At 32.6% G+C, this 24,266-nt stretch overlaps 2 protein-coding genes and 1 long non-coding RNA gene across 7 annotated transcripts in view; all 3 read left to right on the top strand.

Annotated features, from left to right (window-relative positions):
* Positions 1-4,900: 4,900 nt before the first annotated feature.
* Positions 4,901-7,345, top strand: LOC107477875 (uncharacterized). 2 transcript variants are annotated; one of them, XM_016097959.3, is made up of 3 exons: positions 4,901-5,092; positions 5,286-5,607; positions 6,996-7,345. In XM_016097959.3, exons 2-3 carry the CDS (start codon positions 5,361-5,363, stop codon positions 7,223-7,225), a joined length of 477 nt encoding a protein of 158 aa, XP_015953445.1. In that variant the 5' UTR covers positions 4,901-5,092; positions 5,286-5,360; the 3' UTR covers positions 7,226-7,345. The 2 variants fall into 2 exon arrangements, with proteins under 2 accessions (XP_015953445.1, XP_015953444.1); XM_016097958.3 differs by having other exon boundaries at positions 4,902-5,179.
* Positions 7,346-8,476: 1,131 nt separating this feature from the next.
* Positions 8,477-11,053, top strand: LOC127745691 (uncharacterized). 2 transcript variants are annotated; one of them, XR_008007047.1, is made up of 4 exons: positions 8,477-8,627; positions 8,987-9,009; positions 9,120-9,214; positions 9,854-11,053. It is a non-coding gene; the product is annotated as an uncharacterized LOC127745691 (long non-coding RNA). The 2 variants fall into 2 exon arrangements; XR_008007046.1 differs by lacking the exon at positions 8,987-9,009 and having other exon boundaries at positions 9,854-11,052.
* A 12,053-nt stretch (positions 11,054-23,106) lies between these two features.
* LOC107477925 (protein ACCELERATED CELL DEATH 6) overlaps positions 23,107-24,266 on the top strand; it is a 5,464-nt gene continuing 4,304 nt past the window's right edge. For 2 of the 3 annotated variants that reach the window (XM_052258978.1, XM_052258976.1), the window contains exons 1-2: positions 23,107-23,229; positions 23,325-23,646. The gene's annotated coding sequence lies outside the window, so the exon portion shown is untranslated. Of the gene's footprint in view, positions 23,247-23,324; positions 23,647-24,266 lie in introns of all 3 variants that reach the window. The other variant, XM_052258977.1, reaches the window with a different exon arrangement.

Below are 24,266 nucleotides of genomic sequence, written 5' to 3'. Positions count from 1 at the left end.
GTCAAAATAGTAATTGACTTTCAAAAATAATCAAATTGATCCTTAAATTTATAAATAGTAAATCTTTATTTTTTTTAATTTAACTGTCATTCATATAGCATTAATATAAAATATTATATTATGACATTTCAAATTGTATGATATCTCCATTAAAATAATGTGTCTAAGATTTTATTATAATTAAATAAGTATTTCAAATTAATTAAGGATAATATTAGAGAAACAAAAAAATAACAAAAATTTACCTAATTTAATATTTATTATTTTAGTCTCTAATTAATAAAAAACTAATTAAGCAAAATAAATATAATTAACTAATTTAAGACACTAATTTGATCGTATTAAAATATTAATTATATCATTTTTTTGTTTGCAAATGTCATGCTGACATTTTAACATTTTATATCAACATTAGAGATGAGTTGAAATTCACAATTTATGAATTTAAAAATCAATTTAGTCATTTTTAAAAGTCAACAAATGTTTATGAGCATTCACAATTTTAGAAACTGAACTTTGCATTATTTCTTTAATTATATATATCACATAACTTTTTTTATGTTATAATCTCACCATCTTTCTTATAGAAAAAAGGGATAAAAGCAATTAAACTTGTTCAAATAATGATTGTTAAGAAGACTCTAGTTGTTGTTATTGTTATAAGATACTTCAACTAAAAATAAACAAAAAAAATCTTGTGAATTTGGGATATGAAGATCTATGCTTGTAGAGAAAAGAGGAATTACTGTAAAGAATGATGATTAAATTTTGGGATTAAAATTTTTAATTTTGATTTAGAGATCAAATTGCACCATAAAAAGTTTACTAATCTACGTCAGCTAGCCGTTGGCCAGCGTGTTACGGAGGAGTCTAGATCAGCTTTCCGGTGGTGTCAGGTAGACGAAATGTGTCGGAAGGACGAATCTGAGTTTCGGAGTGCAACTTCAGAGACAAAAATAAATAATTTTTAAATTTAGAAACTATTATGAAATTCAAATACAATTTCAAATATCACTTTGAGACTTATCTATTTTAAATTATATTTAATAATTTAAGTTGTATTTTATTATTTACTTCGTTTAGTACCCAAAATACTTATATCTATACATGAAATATTTAAAATATTTGTTTTAAAAAATCTCAAATAACCTTTCAATTAAACTACTATACTTTTTTTTTTCGTTCAGATGAGTTGGACCGCTCTAATTTTAAGCATTATGACATCACAACTAACTATTTTACTTAACTCTATCACTCCCAAGTCCAGGGCATTCTCCACTCAACTTTGGCAACGACCATATTTTTTAGGTTACTTTTGGTTATAAAAATAAAATAAGATAAGAATTAAAAATAAAACATAAAAAATAATAATACAAAAATGAGTGTTTTGTATTTTGTTTGATAATAAATTAAATATAAAAAAATAAGTTATAAAGTCTAATTTATTATTTTTTATTAAAAAATAAAAAATATAATAATAAAAAAATATAATTATAAAAATTTAATAAAAATAATAAAAAATAAGCTATATATCTTATTAGTGTTTTATGCATATAGACTAATGTAGTCTAAAATCTCAAATTTTAGCGTGCATCTAACTGTTTTTTTAATTTTGATGTTGGCCTTTTAGCGGTGATTTTCAATAATGTTAAAATTTGATGTGTTTTTTTATGTAAAAATCACAAATCTGAATCTTAATTTTGTTATTTTAGATTATAAAGTTTTTTTAACATACAAATTTGATCCTCATATTTATATTTTAGTATTAATTTTTTTTAAATATGCTAATCGTACCCTCCGATTTATTTTATGATGAAATAAAAAATTTAGTTCAACACAAATCGAATAATCCAATTTGTTCATCATAAAATCTGATTATTAAATGTTTCTACAAATTTTATTATCTCTCAAATTTGAAGATTCGATTTATCAATTAAAATTAAAAAAATAAAAATTTTATTTAAAAAAGTTTAATTACTATGTCAGTTCTTATAGTTTTACTAAATTTTTAATTAGACTTATATATTTTTTTTTTTTTTTGATTGAGTTTCTATACTATATCAGATTTTATAATTACGTCCACACCGTGATAAAAATATTGAAATTAATGGAATATTCCGTTAAGCAAAACGAATATGCATAACATTGACTGAATATTCTGTTAATTTCAACGCTTTTATCATGGTAGCTAGAGACTTAGTTACAAAATCTAATATGGTATAAGGACTTAATTGAAAAGAAAAAAAGTATAAGGATCTAATTGAAAATTCGATGAAATTATAAAGACTGACAGAGTAATTAAACCTTTGAAAAAATACACCAACTAACCATTAACTGGATTATATACGAGAATAGATCCTCTCAATTTTTTTTCTCAATTGTTTAGTAAAATGTGATCTCTAACTTTACATTCGTGGGACAACAAAATATGTGAAAAAATATTAAATAATAAAAAAGTATTCTTTACCAAGCAATTGAAGAAAAAAATTGAGAAGATCCATCTCGATTATATACAAACTTTCACCAATTCTAAAATAATTAGCCGCATCTAACAGAAGTTATTTTTAATATGGATAAAGAAGTGATGTATTTGTGAAATATTGCAATTTGGGGTGTTTTGCAGGAGTGTGGAGTTGTAGAAATTCTGACACACCAAGCAGCCTGCGTGTTGAAGTAGGGATTCTTTTAGTAGAGATTCTGGCCACGTATCAACACTAAATCAATACACACCCAACGTGTTGAAGCATCAGAGATTCCTTTAGCAGAGATTCTAGCCACATGGAGCGCATGCAAGCAACACAGACCATGCGTGTTGCAGGAGCAGAGATTCCACGCCTTTTTCCCAATGCACCTTTATCAGCGTCCCCTACCACGTGTCGACATCAGATCAACACGCAGGGTCCGTGTTTCATATTCCGATGTAGCTTCCCCAGTGTCCGACAGCCATGTGTCAATACTCCGGCAACACGCAGGGTGCGTGTTAACCACTTGGCAACACTGTCTCCATATACCCAACATTCATACTCTAGGAACGCATGCTTCATTAATGTCTTCATGCCTTTAAAAGGTGGGTGGAGAAGCTTGCAAGCTTCGTTCTTCAACATGACGATCGGAGATTATACCCACAGTGTCTTTTCTTACAACATGCCTTCGTAAATTACTAAGGAAAAAGTGTCACGCATCAGCGGTTTCATCCTTTATGATGGCAAAATCAATCAGCACAATGTTTTTATTTCCGTCTTGCGCAACTACAACTAAAAGGCAACTTTTATATTTTCCGTATAGGTGGCTGCCGTCAACTTGAACCAACGGCTTGCAATATTTGAAGGCTCTAATGCATGGATTAAAACTCCAAAATACCCGATGAAGTATTCTAACACCCTCCACCTCTTCACCCTTATTATACAGGGGTCATGTTTCTATTTGGACTTGTGAACCAGACATCTTCTGAACCATTGCGGAGAACCACAATGGCAAAGCTCTGTAAGATTCTTTTCATCCATCGAAAACTTTCGCTATCGACTTCTGTTTTGCCAACCAAGCCTTTCAGTAACTAATAGTGTAGTTAAATCTTGCCTAGACTTCCGCAATTATAAATTTAACCTTTATAAGATGGGTCAGATTCAACCAATAGCTTCATAGCCTCAGCAATTGTGTCCGAGTCAAACTTAGAGTGATTGTTCCCATGGAACACGTGTGCCTCCCGTTATATCTCTGAATCTCCCAGCAAGCTTTCTTCTGTATCAAGCTGGTTCGGATAAGCCAATCATACCCAAGTCCATAAGTCTTGCATTTTGCATAGAACGTCTGTGGCTTGGATTCGTAAATAACGTAATCGACTCATCTGAAGATAGTGTAACTTTGAATTACCGCAATAACCAATTTTCTAGAACCGTATTTCATTCCGATCTTGAACTCCTCGTCCTCAGGATCAGCAACACCTATAACAAGAATACATTGTTGCTCATCAATCCGTCAAAACAAAATAAAGGAAACATACTACCCACTATTCACGTACCTATGTTCATATATTTGGAAAACTCCGGTGCATGCGGTCAAGATCCAAACTACGCATAAAAGGTGAAACGTCCATCAGTTGACTAACTGCGGGTGGAACCATTAAAGTTTCTGCAACTGCCTCACCTCCCCATTGTCATCCTCGTCCTTGTCACCGGCTTCATACATAGCTTCGAACTCCTTGTCGCTATCATCGTTCAAGCCTTTGTACGCTTCAATTCTGTCATCTTGCACATTTGGGTCATGTTGAACCTCATCTACAGTTATATGTTCAAACTCAACATATAACTCAATCCTTGAATGTTGCACTTGAGTTTGCTGGTGAATATGAAACATTCGCTGAATACTTGTTTCGTCAACGATTGGCATAACCTCAAAATATATCAGGCCACCAAATACGGCAACCAAATTCCGGTAGAGAATAATGTTGCTCACGCTCTTTAAAATATTACTCTCTATACTCTAATGAAGTCCGTACTGTAGTTTTGCAAACATTATAGTGCACAAAATCACAAACAAAAATATATTCTCACAAGCAAAACTCATACCCTTATATGTATTACGTATAATCTTACTGTTGTGGTAAATTACTATATTTGTAATATGCCTTCCATGACACTAACAGTAGAGGAAAACACCTCTCCTACAATGCAGTCGAACTCCAATTTTTATAAATAAAAGACTCACTTTGCAGATTTCATATTGCAAAGTCATCCAACCAACATCTGTCACGTGTTCAACACGCAGAGTGGACGTATTACTTACATACTTGACACATGTCTAACAAGTAGGGTACTTCACGTAGACAACACGCAAGATGCATGTTGCTTTTGATTCCACCACGTGTTCATCTGTTGCGTGCTAAGTTAGCACATGACCTGCATGTTGTGCTGCTGGCTCGGCAACCTCTACCCACCTCTATGTACAACCCAAAAAAAAAAAATTTCAACCAAAAACTCACCTCTTAACCAACCCGGCCGGCAGAGTCACGCGGTAAGCCAGTGACTCGGACGACAGAAGCGGCGGAGGATCGTCCGAAACAGTGAAATCTGCAACAGAGTATTCCTTTCTCAAGGTATGGCGGAACAGCCCCCCCGATCCTCTTTTCCCCGCTGCTCATTAATTCGGTTTAGGAGTAAACCATGGCGATAATTCTATGCAGGTGGGAAGGTCTTTTTTGTAATTTTAATCATACACCTCTCTGTTCCTCAGATTCAGAATGCCTCTCCAATCTCTCTATTCTTTTCTTATCCCTAATTCTCTTGCAGGATACTTGAAGAAGGAATCTTTCAGATTCTGTTGTTATTTAATAAACACAGGTTTGGTTGGCTTCCTCGTGAATCATGCCGAACGCGGCGATTATCGCCGAGCTTAACAGGAACACTGAAAACCGTGCTAAGTTAATTGAAGAAATTGTGAAGTTGGAGAGAAAGATCTTTCCCAAACACGAATCATACGCCGCATTTTTCGACAACGAACTCAAAAGGAAGAACGCTGGACTTCGCTACCTCCACGCTGATGGTGAACTTGTTGGCTATGTCATGTATTCTTGGCCTTCTTCCCTCTACGCCTCCATCACCAAGCTCGCAGGTTCCAATACCTCCACTTCTCTTTGTTTCTTTGGTTGAAATCCAATTAGGTGAAATCAAATTGCTTTGTGTTCTGAAATTGAAGCTTGTGTTGTGTCCTATAAGGTGTTTGATGAAATTCTCCAATGAAAAAATGTGAAAGCTCTTATTTTACGCTTGGGGAAATGAGAATGTAAGGTGTATTCATACTAGTTTGGTTATATAGAATAAGAATATTTAACAGGGGATAAATTTGGAATATTAGGAAAAGGAGTGAGAGTAAATTGGAACTACAATTTCTTTTACCAGCTCAATCCATCTCAGTCCTTCTCATGGTGGAGAGTTTTTGTATCTCTTCTGTCATAGGAAAGTAGGAAACAAATCTTTTTGCCCCTCTATGTCACTGATCCACTTGGTTTCTGGGACTGGGAGACTGAAGCTGAGTATTGTCTTTGGTGATCAGAAACTCAAACTAAAATTTCAGTTTTAGAATATAAAGTTTTAGTGGCTTCAATACTTCTAGACTTCTAGACACGGGACTAATTTTCTAGGAACCGAGACTAAACCTTTAATATTTTTTTCAAAAAATACTCTCACTTAACTTTTTAAATTTCAAATCTACTCCCCAATCTCCATATTTATCTTAAACCAAACATGATAATGAGACATAACTCAGTCCAATATATTTTACACCAAACACAATCTAGAGACTTAATTTAGTTTTTGTCTTTCAGTTTCAGTTTCCTTTCTAAATACAGCCTAAGTGTCCTATTATAATAACCAAACAGAGCCTTATTATCAATTTGTTGAAATGATAAAAGTTCTTGAGAGTATTAAAATTAAATTAGTTAAATATTGAGTAAATGTGCATTTCAATTCCTAAAATTGAATATCTAGGTCTGTTTAATTTAATCTTTGAAATTTGAAAATTAACACTGGCCTTTTTAGTATATATTCAAAAATTTCAAGAACTAATTCAAACTTATGCTTCATTTATGTCAACTTAAATGTCACATGTAATGTTAACATATGAGTTAGACGTATGAATGAAATAGACAACATAATGAAGAAAACGGAACTAATGTAACTTATGTATGCAAGTTCAGAGACTATATATATAATTTTAGGGTGTATGTGTACTGAATATTTCATGAACTAAATATAACATGTTCTTTTGAATATTGAAGCATGAATAAGGTATATCCTTCATGCTTTCTTCCTTTGTATTTCTGTTAGAAGAATGGAAGTGAAAAGATTGTTTTTAAATGGTTTTAAAACAGAATTTTGATAAGTTTTTTAATCAACATTTTGAATTGTTAGGTGAAGATATAAATGATTCTTTTTATCAGTAAAAACATCATTACTTTTGGGTTTATTCACCATGTGGAGGGTATGGTTTGGTTTTGTTAGTGAAAGAGCAATGGAGGAAGCAAGGCCACGGCGAGGCACTGCTAAAAGCAGCGATTCAGAAATGCAAGACCAGGAAGGTTTCACGCATAATGCTTCATGTGGATCCCTCGAGGGCACCAGCAGTGAGCCTTTACAAGAAACATGGTTTTCAAGTTGATCGCTTGATTGAAGGTTACTACTCCTTGGAAAGACATGCATATGTAATGTACTTGGAACTTGATTCAAATTGAAGTAGAAATTGATAAAAGGATCTTTTGTTTGTTTTGCCTCAATGTGAAACAAAGATCAATTCTGTAACATTGTTGATTATATAGGATTGAAGGTTATGATAAACAAGCAGTTCTAATTTACTTTATTCTTTTTGGGGTAACATACATTCATATTTCATAGACAAGCATTTGTGCCTACTTTTATATTCCAAGGTAAGGGGGAAATGATTTTTGTGTATTGCGAGGACCAGCAACCTTCTTTTTACTAGCAAGAGAGATTGGATCTTAAGGTTTAATTATCTCCTTATTTTTTTCTTTTGATTATTAACAAACCCATGATCATATCATGATTACTACAAAACTAGAAAAACTAGACAAATTGTTGTGATATTCAACTAAAGATATGTGTTATTTGAATAAAAATTCCTTATAGTTTGTGATTTTGGCAACTTTTCACTTGTATTGTACATGTAGTTCGACTTTGTTGAGTTCTGTTCTGAGGATTACCTGAAACGGTGTTTGGGCTTGAGCATAAGGTCCAAAGCCTTCTAAGTTCTAAGGCAGCGTCCGACTTGTTTAGTGTTGAGGTACTGCCGTCCGAGTTCTTCGTGAGGAGGTGGGGGGTGGTACTTGCGAGAGACTCCGATACTTAAGTTTGCAAAAGTTTTAGGCATGTTTATAGTAGATTGGGGCTTGACTATACCTGAGTTTTTGTTAGTGTATTTATAGTAGGAAAGATAACTATCTTTAGAGTAGATTCACCTTTGATGAAGGATGACAATTTACATTATCTTGGGAAGTTGTTAAGATCCTCCTTCTAGATAAAAGGGAAGAGATAGTAGGTGATATTTTATGAGTTAGTTACTTATTCAGATAAGTAAGACCAAGATATCGTTGTCGTCGAGGTCGGGTATGGGTAAGAGAGGCCACATTCGTCATTTGGGCCTTTAATCTTTTTGGTTCTGGATTTTATCATTTTAGAACAGAGTATGAACAATGTCCCTGCTTGAATTCGAGCTTTTTATGAGGTCGGGCTCAGGCATTTAGAGGAGTTGTTTTGACTTCACATCAAGTCGGGTACTCGACGTGTTTTTTAAAAAACGTTACGTTTTTTGTAACAGTAACACACCCTTTTTTTAGTTACCTTGGTAACTGCACGCGTCATTAATGAGGGGTACAAAATGACACTTTTGCCCCCAGTGTCTTATAAATATTTCATTTTCGCCTCTTTCTTCCTTTTTCTGCTTTTCACTTTCGCAACGTTTACACCCTTCTCTTTCTGTTTGCAACCTTCCTTCGTATAACTGCTCATTCTTTCAAGATTCCTTTATTTTGAGGTTTAGAAGATTTTCATTCGCATTTTTGGAGTGGATCGTTTGCGCTTTTGCAGTTTGAAGTGCCCTTGTTTTCGCGCTCCTTCAAGGTTGGTTCTTTACTTCTTCTTTCTTTGTTTTCTACTTTATTTCAGTGCTTTGGGCAGTGTCTATGTATGTTTCGAATGAATGGTGATCGCAAAATGGTGCTTGTGATGAAGAAATTGCTTTTTCCTTTGAGACTGATGCTATGAACCTTGATGTAGTTTTCTGTTGTGTTGTCTCCAAATAGTGCCACTTTATGTGTTTGAAAGTGGTGCCATTTCTGTATCTGGTAGTTTGACGGTGGTTTATGTATGAGAAATTTTTTAAATTTGTGGTTTTTTTGAAATTGTTGACGATAACCCAATTTCCTGTGATTGGTACTTGAGTACTTTTTGTGACGATTTCTTCGTTTGTTGTATTATAGGTATAGCTTTTATGTCTCGATCTGTAAGTCACAACATATCTTCCAAAGTTCTTTTCGACTTGACCTGGGTAGATATATCCGTTCTGACCCCTGTCCCTGTTATTGATAACAATTATGCCGAGTCTTTCCGCAGGCACCATATGATATGTGTAAATCAGGAAGATGAAATACATTATGAAATCGTAGTGGCAACCCCGAGGAGAGGGTGTGATTTCTCCAACTTGATAGGTTAGAGCGTCACTTTATCTATATGTATGACTGCTTTTTACAAAATTGGATGTTAGACTTCCTTTTTTAACTTTGAATCTGAAGTCCTTAGGGTTTATAATATTGCTCCTTCCCAGATGCACCCTAACTCTTGGGGTTTCTTAAAAATTTACTAGCTTTTGTGCCGAGAACTTGATGTCCGACCTTCTGGTAAAGTCTTCTTTTATTTTTTGTCCTTACCAAACCTTTTGGTTCCAAAAAAAGGTTGGATCTCCTTCCGGACTGTTTAAGGAAAGAAGGTCTTTGCAATTTTTTATGACTCCTTCCATAACTTAAAAAATTATTTCATTAAAATCCGGGGTGTTTTGGATGCCAGACCTTTCTTTCTTAATGATAGAGATGAGCCCCTTTTTCTTTTGTACTGGAAAGAGAATCCTGTGACTGTTAAGTATAATCTTGATGATTTAGATGAGGTCGAGGAGAGTGTGGTCAGTCTGTTCCAGAAATATTGGGTCGAACTCCTTATTTGGGCATTAAAAGATTTTTAGGAAACCCGAGCCAACTCTAATTCAAACTAGGTAGTCTTCTTTTAATTTGTAGACGCCTTTATTATTTAGTTTTGTGGATCTCTAATGTTATTCGACTTTGGTGTTTGCACAGATAAGATGGCTCCTAAAGCAGCTATAAAAACTCTTTGGACGGCAAGAAAAAATGTTGTTGCTCAGAGTTTTCAGCTGAAAGAGATCAGTGAAGCAGCCTTGCCCTCTAGCTCGGACTCAGGCACCTTTACTTCCATAAAGATTATGCCCGACCCAGGTCTTTAACCGACTCCTCCTCTTTCCTCCTCGGAAAAGCAAATAGCCCATCCTCCTCCTTCAAATCCCGATCCGGTCCCGAAAGGACGCAAGACTTCGAGCTCCAACGCTTTTAGGAAGAGAGATTTGCGTAGGTGAGAGAGAAATTGCATAAATAATCAGAGAGATTTGTTAGAGGTCAGCAAGGTTAGGGATGAAAATTTTCCTAGCGGGGCAGGTATTCGCGGGGATTTACCCGCCGGGGGACGGGGATGAGGATCCTCGAAACAAATGGGGCGGGGGCAGGGAGTGAGGTTCCTGCCATGTGGGACCTGTTTAATACCCGCATATATAAAATGACTAAAATACCCCTGGTATATATATTAGTTCTAAAACTGTAACTCCAAATCCTTTTCTCTCTACTGCTCGTCACTTTCCTTTTCTCAGAATTCAAATTCTCTCATTCTCCTTCTTCCATTCCTTTCCTCCTCCACTTTCACCGCCATCCGCTGTCCTCGTCCCTTCTCACTGCCTCCACGGCTCCACCTCTCACACTTAAGGTCACCGTCTCACCGCAAAAGGTAGATTCCTCATTGCTGCCTCGTAGGTTCCCTCTCCTTCTCTTAGATTTTCTTCCTCTCCTTCTCTCCGTGACCCTCCTCCCTTCAGACCTTTCACTGCCGTTCGCCACCTTCATCCGCTCTCACTCACGCGCCTGACACCCAGTCCTAGGTGAACCGTCATCGCCAAAGGCAAAATCATCGCGAGAAGCTAGAAGCATCGCCGTCTTCATCTTCGGGAGAGGCAGAATCATCAAGAGGAGCTTGAAGCATCGCCGTCTTCGTCTTCAGCAGAGGCAGTTCGGTCTCTGTTGCCGCCTCCAACAAGATCGTTGGTCGCTCTTCCTTTCGGTAAGTCAACCTCAGTGATTTCAGTGATTTTTATTTACTTGAAGTATTTGTTGTTTCTTTCATTATTTTGTATTTTTTGTGATTTTCTTTGAATTCCAAACAATTATCTTGTGATTTTGCTTGATATATGTGCTTCTATTTTTTTGAATAATGCATAGTGGTTAAAGAGAAATTAGAATTGAATGTTTGAAGTTTTCGATTATGTTTTAAGGATATGTTGCAGTGGATAATTGAATAGTTGAAATATTAATTTTTGAATGTTTGAAGGATTTGATTAGGATCTCGCTAGGGAGACAATTGACTATTTGTACAATGTGTACAATGGGATATTGAGTTACAAAATGAATATCCCCATATTATCTAGAATAACCATCCGAGTACTAGGGATTATAAACATCTTTCCAAAAGATTAAACTGATTTTGAGATTCACCAAGGATCGAACTCTTGACCTTTCGGATCTAGCGCTCTAATACCATGTCATGATACCACTCATCCCAAAAGTTTCAATTGATGGAAAAAGGTAACACTAATGGTTATATCTCTAATACTCCATAAATCTTCATTCTACACATTGTACAAGTATTCTATTGGCTCCTCATACTTTTCTATTTGATTATGTTTTAATTTTCTTCTATTTTTGATAAAGTTTGAGGTGGGTTTGTAGAAGATATGTTGGTTTTAGATGGTTGATGGCTAGTTTGTATAAGCCAGTGGTAACAGTTTCAGATTTGGTTAATTTTTTTCTCGATTAGTGAAGGCTGGATATAAATTGGTGTTTATGTACCTGATTGATTAGTTTGGTATGTGGTTGTATTTGGTTGGAGTGGATTTTAAATTAGATGAGTAGATATGAAAGTTTTTATAGTTTGGGTATTTTTTGGTGTTTGATTGATTTGGTTTGGATATGAATTGTGAAATTATGACTAAATGTTGTTGGTGATAGAGATTATCATTGTAATGATAATTGAGATTTTTTTTTCAATATTTATTTATTTATTTATTTAGTCTTTTCAAAAATTCGTAAATATTTGCAGAGACTCCGATCCGCAGCGGATACGGAGTCCCGGCTACCCGTTGTGAGAATGGGGATAGATTATGGGTGGTGGGACGGGAGGCGGGGCGTGTCCCCTTCTTCTAGGGGGACCCGTTGCCATCCCAAAGCAAGGTCACTCGGAATAACAATAATGGGGTTGCGTAGGTGTTGAGGAATGATGAGGTGATGATGCATTAGTATTTATTATTGAAGGAGTGGAGGATGCATGATTTGAAAGAGGCTCGACATTCATGGGTTCAAGCTGATTAGAGCATGATAGTGAGGAAGAAGGGATTAGCATCGAAGAGGAAAAAGATGATGTTCTGTGTCGTGTGTTTAGAGAATTAGAAAAAATAGATGAGAGTGGGTCAATGGGTATGGATAAAGTCCAATTGGAAGGATTAATGTATTTATGGGTGAATGAATATAGTTTAGGTTATGTGTAGTATATGGACTAAAGAAAAAAAAAGAAGAAGACAAGTTTGTGGCTTATTACGAGAGATTAGAGAATTTTTATGAGAAAGAGAAGTGTTTGGTTTAGATTGGGTTGTTGGGTTGGAAAAAGAGTTTGGACATTTTTATGGAGTAAAAGCAAGACCAATTTATAAAAAATAATATTTCTAGAAATCTCAATATTTTTGTCATCCAAAAAATAGACAATATATCCTCTAAATTCATTTTAAATACCAATAAAAAAAATTCTTTTTAGCTTTTAAATCGAATTTTTATCTACTTATTGTAAGAGTAAAAACATAACACAGGTACCCAAAATTTTTTATTTCATGATAATTTAAAATATGAGTAAATAAAATCTCAAATGATGTTTTGAAATTAATTGCAGAAGAAAGGATCCGATTAAGCAAATAAATATCAAGATTAATAGCATAAGAATAGAATGAAATAGGTAAATTAAATTGGAATATGAGAGCACATACTATATTTAAAATATGTTGGTGTTTGTGTTTGACCTACCATTTTTTTATGGAGTTTCAACACAATTGCGTTGATGAGTTATGCCTTTGAAAGAATAGAAATCATGTAAAAAAATTCTGGTATATTACCTGAACAAATGCATTTAACCTTAGGGTGGTGGAAGGCTAACTCGAATCGATTTTCCATCCTTGCAAATATGGCATAGGACATATTGGCTATACTAGTTTTAAGAGTAGCTTTCGAGACTACTTTTAGTATTGTGAAAGAATCGTTGATCAATATCGTAGTTCATTGCCTCCCAAGATGGTAGAAACCCTTGTATGCACCGAAGTTTGGCTTAAAGGAGACTTTTTCTCTTCTTTTGCACATAAGAACTTGATGCAAAATTTTCAAATCACAAACTACTGGCAAGTGCACCGGATCGTATCAAGTAATACCACGGGAGTGAGTTATCGTTTCCACGAGGATTAACAGATTAAGCAAGCAATAGTCAATTAATTATTCTAGTCAGACAATAAAAAATAAGGATATCAATAGTAAATAACATGAAAATAGAGACTTAAACAAAAACAAACTAAAATTGGTTAAGAAAGTAATATGATAAAGATAGTTAAGGTGTCAGAGATGTTTACTCCTTAAAAAAACAATCTTTGTGTCTATTTAGATGATGTATGCAAAGATTAATCACGATGAATCATAAATAATCAAATTTCAATTTCTTGGCAATTCAATTTCTTTTTAACCTAATTTCTTAGTCAATTACTTAAGAAAAAGAGGTGAAGCACAATTTTGATTCAATTTTAAGTAAGATTCAAGAATAGTCCTTAGGTTAAATTATGTGTCACTTATCCAAGCTAGTTCTAAACAAGTGAGACTTACAAAGTGTCGCACACTCTTTGAAACTATTCCTAGTTAAATAAAAAAATAATGGAAAGAGTTTTCAAACTAATTCAAATATTAATTTTTTCCAAAAGAATATTAAGAATCCAAGACAGAGTTAGAACGTTTCCCACCAATTCTAAATCTTTAGGAATGAAGAACAAAAACTCAATCATGAAATAAATCAAAGCATAAACCTCATATAAAATACAACACTTAGATTAATAATTCATAAAAAGATAAACAGAGCTCCTAACCTTATTAGTGGAGGTTTAGTTACTTATAGTGTAACAAATTCAATTCCTAATTCTAATGTAAAACCTAAAACTAAAAACACAAAAGAGAAGAGAGGAGCCCTTTGTGCGTTGTTTCTTTCCCCTTATGCACAATTCAAATGAGTTTGGTTAGCCGTTTCACTTATGCACAATTCAACACAATTTGTTATAATCTTTCAAGACCTCTGCTTGGATTAGATTATAGAATTCTTCCTTGAATTATCACCTTGAAGCAAGCTTATTTACTTTCCTTCCACAGTTTATTTTCATTGAGTACTTTACACCTTGAGTCTAGTCGTGATTCTAAATTTTTTGTCTCAAATTTTGCTTTACACATAAACACCACATGTACTTGATTGGGGAGCTCTTTGACTTTCTCTTCTTTTGGGGTGTGCTTTGCACCTTGAGCCTAGTGGTGACTCTAAATGCTTTGTTTTCGAGCTTTTGCTTGATACATAAGCACCACAAGCACTTGACTTGGATCCTTAGTCAGTGGTACTCAGAGCCTTTGACTTCTCTTTCAACCCTTTTTTTATTAATTGTTATGCATTACATATTGCTCTTTCAAGACTTTGTCAAGTGTAAATATCCCATAATAGTCTTCTAAACTAAGACCACAATCAATTTAGCTCAACTTGTGTTGAACATTCTTCGTTAGTTAGGCCTTCCAAACTCACATTGTCATGCTCTTTATGTTCACACCCTTTCTCTTTTTTGGCACATGATCCTTGCCCACATTTAAGAGCAAGCACAATTATAATTGTGGGTTGTGATAGACAAGTAATGATATACAATTGACTAACATGACTCATAAATGCATTATATAAGATAGAACAGAATAATATATGCATATAATTAAAAAGGAAGGAAGGAATTAGAATTCAACAACTTTAGTCCTTATTGTCATCATCTTCCTCTTCATCATCCTTTTAGGCTATATAGAGCATAGCCTCCAATACCAAACTTAAAATGATTGCTTGTCCTCAAGCAACAAAGAAAAATCGTGGTGATGGAAATAGGAATAATCATGATTATCTAGTGAAAATAAGGAAGCAAGGTTGAAGCTCATTCAAATAAAAGAAACAAAATTAAAAATAAAACGAAAGAAATGACAAAATAAAGCAAAATAACCATGTTGATAATGTATTGGCACGGAAGAGTGGACCTTGCATAAGTGAAGTGTGGCAACACCAAACTTAGTGTGACACAATCAATGAGAGACTGGACCAAGTATCCAGTGAAATCCAAGCATCATGTTGGTGTAGTAACACCAAACTTAATCCATGAAATACATATGCAACATGAAGCAAAGCAAAAAGAAAACTGAAAAGAAGTTACCTAACATTAGGTTGCCTCCCAACAAGCACTTCTCTAATGTCACTAGCTTGATGATTGGTTCTTGGTTTTTCTTCCTCTTCTTTCAGTTGGTGAAGAGAAATGACTTCAGTGAACATGAGGAGAAAAAAGGTACCCACCAAAAAGCAACCCACCCCCATACAACTCTCTGATTCAATAGGACCAAAGAAAGCATATTCAAGTATTGGGAGAGAGACTTTAATTCGTATGTGGTTGATGTATTCATATTTTTCTTCCTAGAAACTTACATGCATAGAGTTGAAGGGACTTATATGGCTTCCTCCTTAATTATTAGAATGTGCAAGTATGGAGTGTGCATGGTTTTCTCCTTTGTTTGTGCATCTTTCTCTTTTTCCATGTGTGAAGGTGGAGAGTTCTCTAATTCACTGGAGTAAGAACTCCTTTGATTAACTCCCTTACATTCTTCCATAGGATCTTCTATTATATCTCTTGGGAAGGACGTTGCATGTTCCTTTGTCATCTCTTGTAGCCTCTGAGGATATGGAATCTTAGGCTTGTATTCCTCCATTACCTCCTTCTTTATTGAAATTTCACTTGGTACAGGGTCTCTTGGTCTTGCTCTTGTACTTCTAACTCCTTTTTTATAGCCTCAGTTTGGTTTTCATTCTTCTTGCTTAGCACTCTTCCACTCCTCAAACTTATGACCTTATATTCTTCCTTTGGGTTGAGAATTGTACCACTAGAAAAGGCATTGATAGGTCTTTCAGCAATATATTGTGTCATCTGGGCCATTTGAACTTCTAAATTTCTTCTTGAAATTATGGACTCTTGACAAAAGCTATTGCCATTTTGGGTAAATGAAGTGGTAGCTTGAGAGAGTTGTTCTAAGACCAACTTCAGAGATGAAGGTTTATAAGGGTTTTATGTATATGTGGGTGCTGTGGTGAGGTTGAATTGGGGGTATGAAAGGAGTTTTGTGGGTTGTGAAATGCATTTTGTGGATTTTGAAAGGAATTTTGTGAAGTGCGAAATGAATTTTGTGGATTTTGAGAGGGTTGTGCTAAGGCAAGCTCACGTGGTGAAGGTTTTTAATATGAATAATCAGGAGATGAGGTTGAAGAATTTTGAATTAATATATCCATTATTTACTATAGTTTTTTCATGGCAAGATCAAGAGATGATGGTTTTTGGTATGAATAAGGAGGTGATGATTCCTGATATGAATTGAGAGATAATGGTTCTTGGTGTGAGTAAGGAGATGATGGTTATTGATAGATGAAAAATGGAGCATTGAAGTTTTCTTGGCCTTGACTTTTCCAACCAAAATTCGGATAGTTCCTCCATCCACAGTAATATGAATCATCCATTGAGTGGGAGTAGTAACTCATGTGGTCTCTCTCCCTTATTTTTCTTAGCACAAAACACCAAATTGAATTAAACGTACCATGTGGTAAAAAGAGATGTAAAGAAGAAAGAACAGAAAGGATTGTTTTTCGAAAGTGAAGAGAAACAAAAAAAGAAAAAATGTCTAATTTAGGTAATCAATCAACTGGTAGTTTGTTAATCATAATTAATCCCCGGTAACAGCGTCAAAAACCTGATGCAAAATGTTCAAACCACAAACTACTGGCAAGTGCACCGGATCGTATCAAGTAATACCACGGGAGTGGGTTATCGTTTCCACGATTATTAACGGATTAAGCCAGGAATGGTCAATTGATTATTCTAGTCAGACAATCAAAAATAAGGATATCAATAGTAAATAACATGAAAATAGAGAATTAAACAAAAACAAACTAAAATTGGTTAAGAAAGTAATATGATAAAGATAGTTAAGGTGTCAGAGATGTTTACTCCTTAAAAAAATAATCCTTGTGTCTATTTAGATGAGGTATGCAAAGATTAATCACGACGAATAATAAATAATCAAATTCCAATTCCTTGACAATTCAATTTCTCTTTAACCTAATTAACCGCTAATTCCTTAGTCAATTACTTAAGAAAAAGAAGTGAAGCGCAATTCTGATTCAATTTGAAGTAAGATTCAAGAATAGTCTTTAGGTTGAATTATATGTTGCTTATCCAAGTTAGTCCGAAACAACTGAAACTTACAAAGCGTCACACACTCTAAAAACTATTCCTAGTTAAATAAAAAATTAATGAAAAAGAGTTTTCAAACTAATTCAAATATTAATTTTTTTCAAAACAATATTTATAATTCAAGACAGAGTTAGAATATTTCCCACCAATTCTAAATCTTTAGGGATGAAGAACAAAAACTCAATCATGAAATAAATCAAAGCATAAACCTCATATAAAATAAAACACTTAGATTAATAATCCATAAAAAGAGGAACAGAACTCATAAACTTAACAATGAAGGTTTAATTGCTCATAATGCAGCAAATTCAAACTATGATTCTAATGTAAAACCTAAAACTAAAAACGAAAAAGAGAAAAGAAGAGCCCCCCTTATGCGTTGCTTCCTTCCCCTTTTTAAAGTGAAATCTTTTATTCCCAGCATCCAAACGTATCTTCCCTTTTTTGGCAATCAAATCTTATCATTAATAATAATTTTTCGGGTCCTGGGATGCGGGTCTGGTGCTTAGCGCCACTTTCTTGGCGTTCAGCGCTGCTCCTCCCGAGAAGAATGAGTAGTGGGACACAATTTGGCGTTTAGTGTCGATGTCATTGCATTTAGCACCGTGAAGCCAGAGAGAAGTTATAGACTATTATATATCATTGAAAAGCTCTGAAAAATTGATTTTCTAATGTCACTAGAACTGCGTCCTTTGGACTTTTGTAGCTCAAGTTATGTTCATTGGAGCTTAAGGAAGTCAGTGTTGATAGCATCTACAAATTTTCTTTGTACTTGTCTTCAATTCTTGCATTGATTTCTCATTGTTCTTTTTTTTTTAAGTTTTCAACACTTTCCTACATAAATCAAAGTTCAAAGTAACTCCAAAAAATATTGATTAAAAGTATAAGAATCTTAATATAGTTAAAAAATTACTAATTTTATTCAAAAAAATAATAACTAAAAACAATTAAAAATGTTCATGCATCGGAACTTCAAAGAATTTAAAAAGGTTAAACAAGATGAATTGAATATTAAATGTTTCTTTAAGTTTTTTTTTTTGTTATCATTGATTAAATATATCATTTGATGATTTATGATTCCAAATAAAAATTATAGTTTTTTTTGTCAATTAATTTGATATATAGTAGCTAAAGGCACGACTCCATGCAAATATAAATTTATCTTATACTCAAGCCTCTGAATATATATATTGTGTAAATATAATTTTTTTAGAGGACGATACTTGTTCAGTAGATCTAACTTCAATTGCGCTTAAAGACGACTAGAGAGCCTAGATAATAATTGTTTATGTCTTCTTTAGTCATATTCTAAATACTTTAGATATTAAACTTAATGGATGGGTACTTTAAACACCTTTATAGATCGTAACTATTTATTTTTGTTTTTGTATCTTGTTACTTTTATATCCTAGAATTATTTGGTTTTTATTAGAAAATTAAGATCTTTATTATATTGCAGTATACTGTTTTAAAAAAATCAATTTTTAAATTAAAAAATTTAATTAAGAAAAGTAAAAAAAAACTTTTGTATAAAAGAAAAAAGATTTTTTAGCGTAAAAATCATTTTTTTATTCTAAAACAAGTTTTTTCTGTACAAAAATCGATTATTTTTTTAAAATTAATTTTTAAATTTTTTAACTGATTAATAACTAATTTTATCATGTAAAATCAATTTAATTAATTAACCTAAATTAAATTTTTAATTAACCAAAAATAAATTTGATTTTTGAATTAACCTTAACCATTTACAACCTTTATATTTCAAAACAAATATTACAACGATGATTTTTAAACTCTAATTTGGTAGTTTATGAATCCATGCACTGATACCTCCAACTGGCTTTAAAAAAATTATAAAATATCTTTTTATTTAGATTAATGAAAATTTTAAACTAGAGCCAAAAAAGTTGTCTAAAAATAAGAGAATTATCTAAAAAAGTTTTGTAATTAAGCAAAATACTTAATTAACTCTAACCACATATTGTGTGTGCATTTTTTTTTCTTCTTCTTACTTATACTTTTGATTTTTTTTCTTCTTCTTTTTCTTTTTTTCGTTTTTTTCTTTTATTATTGTCGTTGTCACCTTCACCACTTCCTTCTCTTCCTCCTCTTCTTTCTCTTTTTTCTTTTCTCATATGATTTCTTTTTTTTTCTTCTTTTTTCTCCTCCTCTTTCATTATCATCATCATCATCATTATCATCATCATCATCTTAGTTAAATATCACATAATTAGTTTAACGATTCATTTAGTTGTAAAAGTGTTTTAAAATTACGATTATGGCAGCTTTATAACGTTATTGAGTGGCGAATTTTGGTCATGCTGCCAAACAGTGGTTATCACGATGTGATTCTCATAGTGGGCGAAATGGCGGCCGCAATTGCAGTGGCGCCATGACGGGACAATATAAAAATAGCAAAAATTGCGGGTTTTTTTCGGATTTTTAAAAAGAATCTGAGAGTAATTTGAATAAATAGAAAACCTAAGTGGTACCATTAACCCTAATCATCCTCTTTTATTCAAAAATTTTCTCCTCCAAAAATTACCTCATCTTCCCATAAAAAAAATTCTCCCTTTCTATTCTCTGCGTCGCCCATCGCCGCCGCTGTTCATCACCATAGTTGCTCCTAGCTGTCGCTGCTAACCACAATTCCCTCTTTCTTTGGTTCGTACATTCTGTTTAACTTCTTTGTTCCTATTTTTTTCTTCTCTCTTTTCTGGTTTTTCTTTTCTATACACATTATCAGTGTTATAAACTTCACTTTCTCCTATTTTATTTTTTCGTACAGTTCACTATGTCAACTTTTAGACAAGCCCCTGATTTTAAATTTAGATGGTTTATGTCATCATTTGTTAGTTTAAAGACATGATGAAACAATGAATTTGGTCTTTCTTTTAAGTTTCTAATTTTTATATTCTATGTCTTATGTTTTACGGCCTCCTTATGACTTATGAGTTATGACTTGAATTTAATGTTATGTTTATTTGCTAAATTTGCTATTGTATTTGCTGCATCAATTAGATGTCTTATGGTTGAAAAATTGCTTATATGCATTTTTAGATAATTCGTCATTTCTGTCATTTTTCGCAGCACCATTTGTCATAATTTTACGATAAATTTTTGGCTCACTGCCATGAGCTACCATCTGCAATAAAAAACTATTGTTGTGAATGACACGATTAAGAAATTTCGGTATCAAAATTAAAAAAATTTTCTGTGTAACGATTAGAAAATTTTAGTGCTTTTTTTTTTTATAAATTCTACACAATTCAAAACTCTCATTCCTCCTTCTCCTCCTCTTTTTCTATAGTGTAATACCACACAATTAATTCAGTAATAACAAAATACATTATTTAGATAGAATAACACATCAATTTCTTTCTGATAAATGATACAAAAAATATTTAAAAAATTACAAGTCTAAAATTTTAACTAACTCAACTAACAAAAAATACATCAATTTTATTGTAAACAACACATAAATGGCTAAACTGCTTATATGTGAATTCAATAATCAATACAAAAAAAAGTACATCATTTAGTTGGAAATCACACTGTTAAAATATTTTTCTGTCATGGTTACAAAATTTTGGTATCAAAATTGAAAAATTTTTTGAGTCATCATTAAAATATTTTGGTGTTATTTTTTAATAAGTTTTGATCGTCGTCATGGTTGTCATCATTGTCATTGTCTCCTTTTTTTTCTTTTTCTTCTTGTTTTACATTCTCATATTTCTTGTTTTACATTTTCATTATTCTTGTTTTTCTTTTACCTTCTTAATAAAAACCTGTGTCACAGTTAAAAATTTTTGGTGTCAAAAATAAGAAATTTCTTGTGTCACGCTTAAAAAATTACGATACTTCTTGTGTCACACTTAAAAAATTTCATGATAATTTTTGATAAATTCTGCATAATTTGTCATCATCATCATCATCATCATCATCATCATCATCATCATCATCATCATCATCATCATCATCATCATCATCATCATCATCATCATCATCATCATCATCATCATCCTAACAAAAATAAAAAAAATTAAATATAAAAAAATACATAATACGCAAAACTACTAAAAGAGAAGGAGAAAAAGAAAAAAAAGCAATAGCAACAAAATAACAACAATGAGGAAGAAAGAAAAAAAAAACACAAAGAAAAAGAAAGTATTCATATTAAAGAGTGGAGTAAAAACCATTTTTAACCATCAAAGATTTGACCACTGACAAAACTAACCATACAAAAACTAAACTAGCTAACTTTGTATCTATAAAAGAATGAATTTCATTAGACAAAAATATTTTATAGTCAAATTTAAAATTAATTTCATTAATTTTTTTTAATTTTTAAATTACCTTTTTTTATCATCTTCAACTTTTTTACTATTCAATCTATTCTAATCCAACTTTTAATCTCTTCCACTTCCATTGCTTAACATTCCAAAGCAGACCACAAATTTTTCTGAACAAAAATCAAATATTCCAAAATAGTTATAAATATTTTTATTCTCTGATATTTTATTATTATTTTTAATTTTAAACCATATATTTTGTTTCAGCCATTCATATAGTTATTAGAAACCATACAAATTTTATGACAGGCTATAACAATAATAACTAGATTTTAGTAAACAAAACTAACATCGCATAGAAGAAGTCTCTTCTTTATCAAAGACTAGTGACAAATTTTTTACATCACGCGACAACACAATGGAAGATGTCAGAGGGAGAGAGAAAGAGAACTCATTGGACGACTATAGCGCTAATGGTTCTCTCTACTTTCACCCTCTCCTTTTCTCCTTCTCCTTATTTTTTCTTTTGCTTTCGTTCCCCTAATCTCTTTCTCTCTCTTCTTTGCCATGACGGCGATATCCATTTCATCGGTCTTTTTTTTCTTTTTTTTTCATCTTTTTTGTTCCTCCTCTTTTCTATGTGTGTATTTTTTTTCAATAAATTTAAAATTAAAACAAATAACTATAACCTGTTATTCAATGTTTTTCAACTAATTTATTTTCTTTTATCATGATATTTTAATTTTTTCAACTCATTTTATAACTTTATGTTATTATTAATTTTTTGTTTGTCAATATTTTTTATTTTTTAAAAAATAAAATTATTTTATTTTATTTTTTAGANTAATTTTAATATTTAATATATTTTTTAATAAAATTAATAATTAATTATTAAATACTTTTATCAAACATAATTTATTTTTTATGAATATAAAATTAGTTTAATTTTTTATAATTAATTTTGTCAACAGTCAAATCGCTAATAATTAAAAATGATTATTTACTTTTACTCTAAAAGTGTATTTGGAACACCTCAAGAATAGAATTTTCTCAAAAAAAATAATTCTTCTCTTTGGTTTGAAATATAATAAAAGTGTCATTTTTAATTATCAAAAAATTCCAATTCTCATATTAATGACCAAAAAAGTATGATTTGCAATTCTATCATTATTAATATTAAAATATCAAAATAATCTTTAACAAATAAATAAAAATAAATAAAAAAATTATAAAATAAAATAATAAAAAAACACACAATTCATTTCATTCATGCAATTAATTATTCTAAATCATAGATTTAAATCTAAAATAGAATTAAAATTTATTTAAAAAAAATCGTTTTTCATTTTAATGCTTTTCAAACAGGAATGCGCGTTAAGGAAGAGTTAAAGCGTGTCTAATACATTTTTTCACTAAGAAAAGCACCTGCACCTTCCTCCTCCTTTCCCTGGCAGTTCATTGATTCACTTGAGGAGTAAATCATGACGATAATCCTGTAGAGGTGGGAAGGTCGTTTTGGTAATTTTGATCATACGGATTCAAAATTTCTCTCTAACATCCCTTTTTGTTTTCTTCTGATCCCTAATTCTCTTGCAGGTTACTTGAAGAAGGAATCTTTCAGATTCTATTGTTATTCAATAAACACAGGTTTTGTTGGCTTCCTCGTGAATCATGGTGAACGCGGCGATTATCGCCGAGCTTAACAAGAACACTGAAAACCGTGCTAAGTTAGTTGAAGAAATTGTGAAGTTGAAAAGGAAGATCTTCCCCAAACACGAATCATACACCGCACTCTTCCAAAACGAACTCAAAAGGAAGAACGCTGGACTTCTCTCCCTCCACGCTGATGGCGAAGTTGCTGGCTATGTCATGTATTCTTGGCCTTCTTCCCTCTACGCCTCCATCACCATGCTCGCAGGTTCCAGTACCTCCAATTTACTTTGTTTCTTTGGTTGAAATCTAAGAAGGCGAATTCAAATCGCATTGTGTTGTTCTGAAATTGCAGCTTGTGCTGTGTCCTATAAGGTGTTTGATGAACTTCTCCAATGAAAAAATGTTGAAGCTCTTATTTTAAGCTTGAGGCAATGAGAAGCACCTCCGGTGGCGCAAGAGAAAATTAGAACAAAATTATAATCCTAAGAAAGTTATAATAGATTGCAAGTTTAAAAATAATTAACAAAATGATAATGCTAAGATTAAGATGATAATGCTAAAATTAAAATGAATCCAATGTATCCAAACCTACACACATGCGAAATTGCAGTAAGAGACCTTCCCCCGCCCTGTTTAGCTCTTCACTTCTTTGTTTTCCCTTTGGCCTTCGGCTGTTAAAAAAAAAAATAGAAAAAGGAAGGAGGGTTAATATGTGGTTAAGCCGTTAAGGACTACAGTTGTAAAGTAAGAGACAAATGTGGCCATTTAACTAAGTTGACCAAAAAAATATCAAGTCTTCTCACGAAAGAAAAAGTACATGAACTGTGGAAAACTAGTAATATTTAAATTTCGTTTCTGGCTTTCTGCCATAGGTTGCTTCTATGA

The sequence above is a fragment of the Arachis duranensis genome, chromosome 3, assembly GCF_000817695.3.
Source record: "Arachis duranensis cultivar V14167 chromosome 3, aradu.V14167.gnm2.J7QH, whole genome shotgun sequence".
NCBI classification, from domain to species: domain Eukaryota; kingdom Viridiplantae; phylum Streptophyta; class Magnoliopsida; order Fabales; family Fabaceae; genus Arachis; species Arachis duranensis.
Note: the sequence above shows the minus strand (reverse complement) of the source record. Positions and strands in the feature narration are given on the sequence as shown.

Excerpts from the sequence above, each read along its gene's own strand:
- LOC107477875 (XM_016097959.3), top strand. The coding sequence starts at position 5,361 with ATGCCGAACGCGGCGATTATCGCCGAGCTTAACAGGAACACTGAAAAC. Across the intron at positions 5,608-6,995 it reads CTCCATCACCAAGCTCGCAG|TGAAAGAGCAATGGAGGAAG; the intron begins GTTCCAATACCT and ends TGGTTTTGTTAG.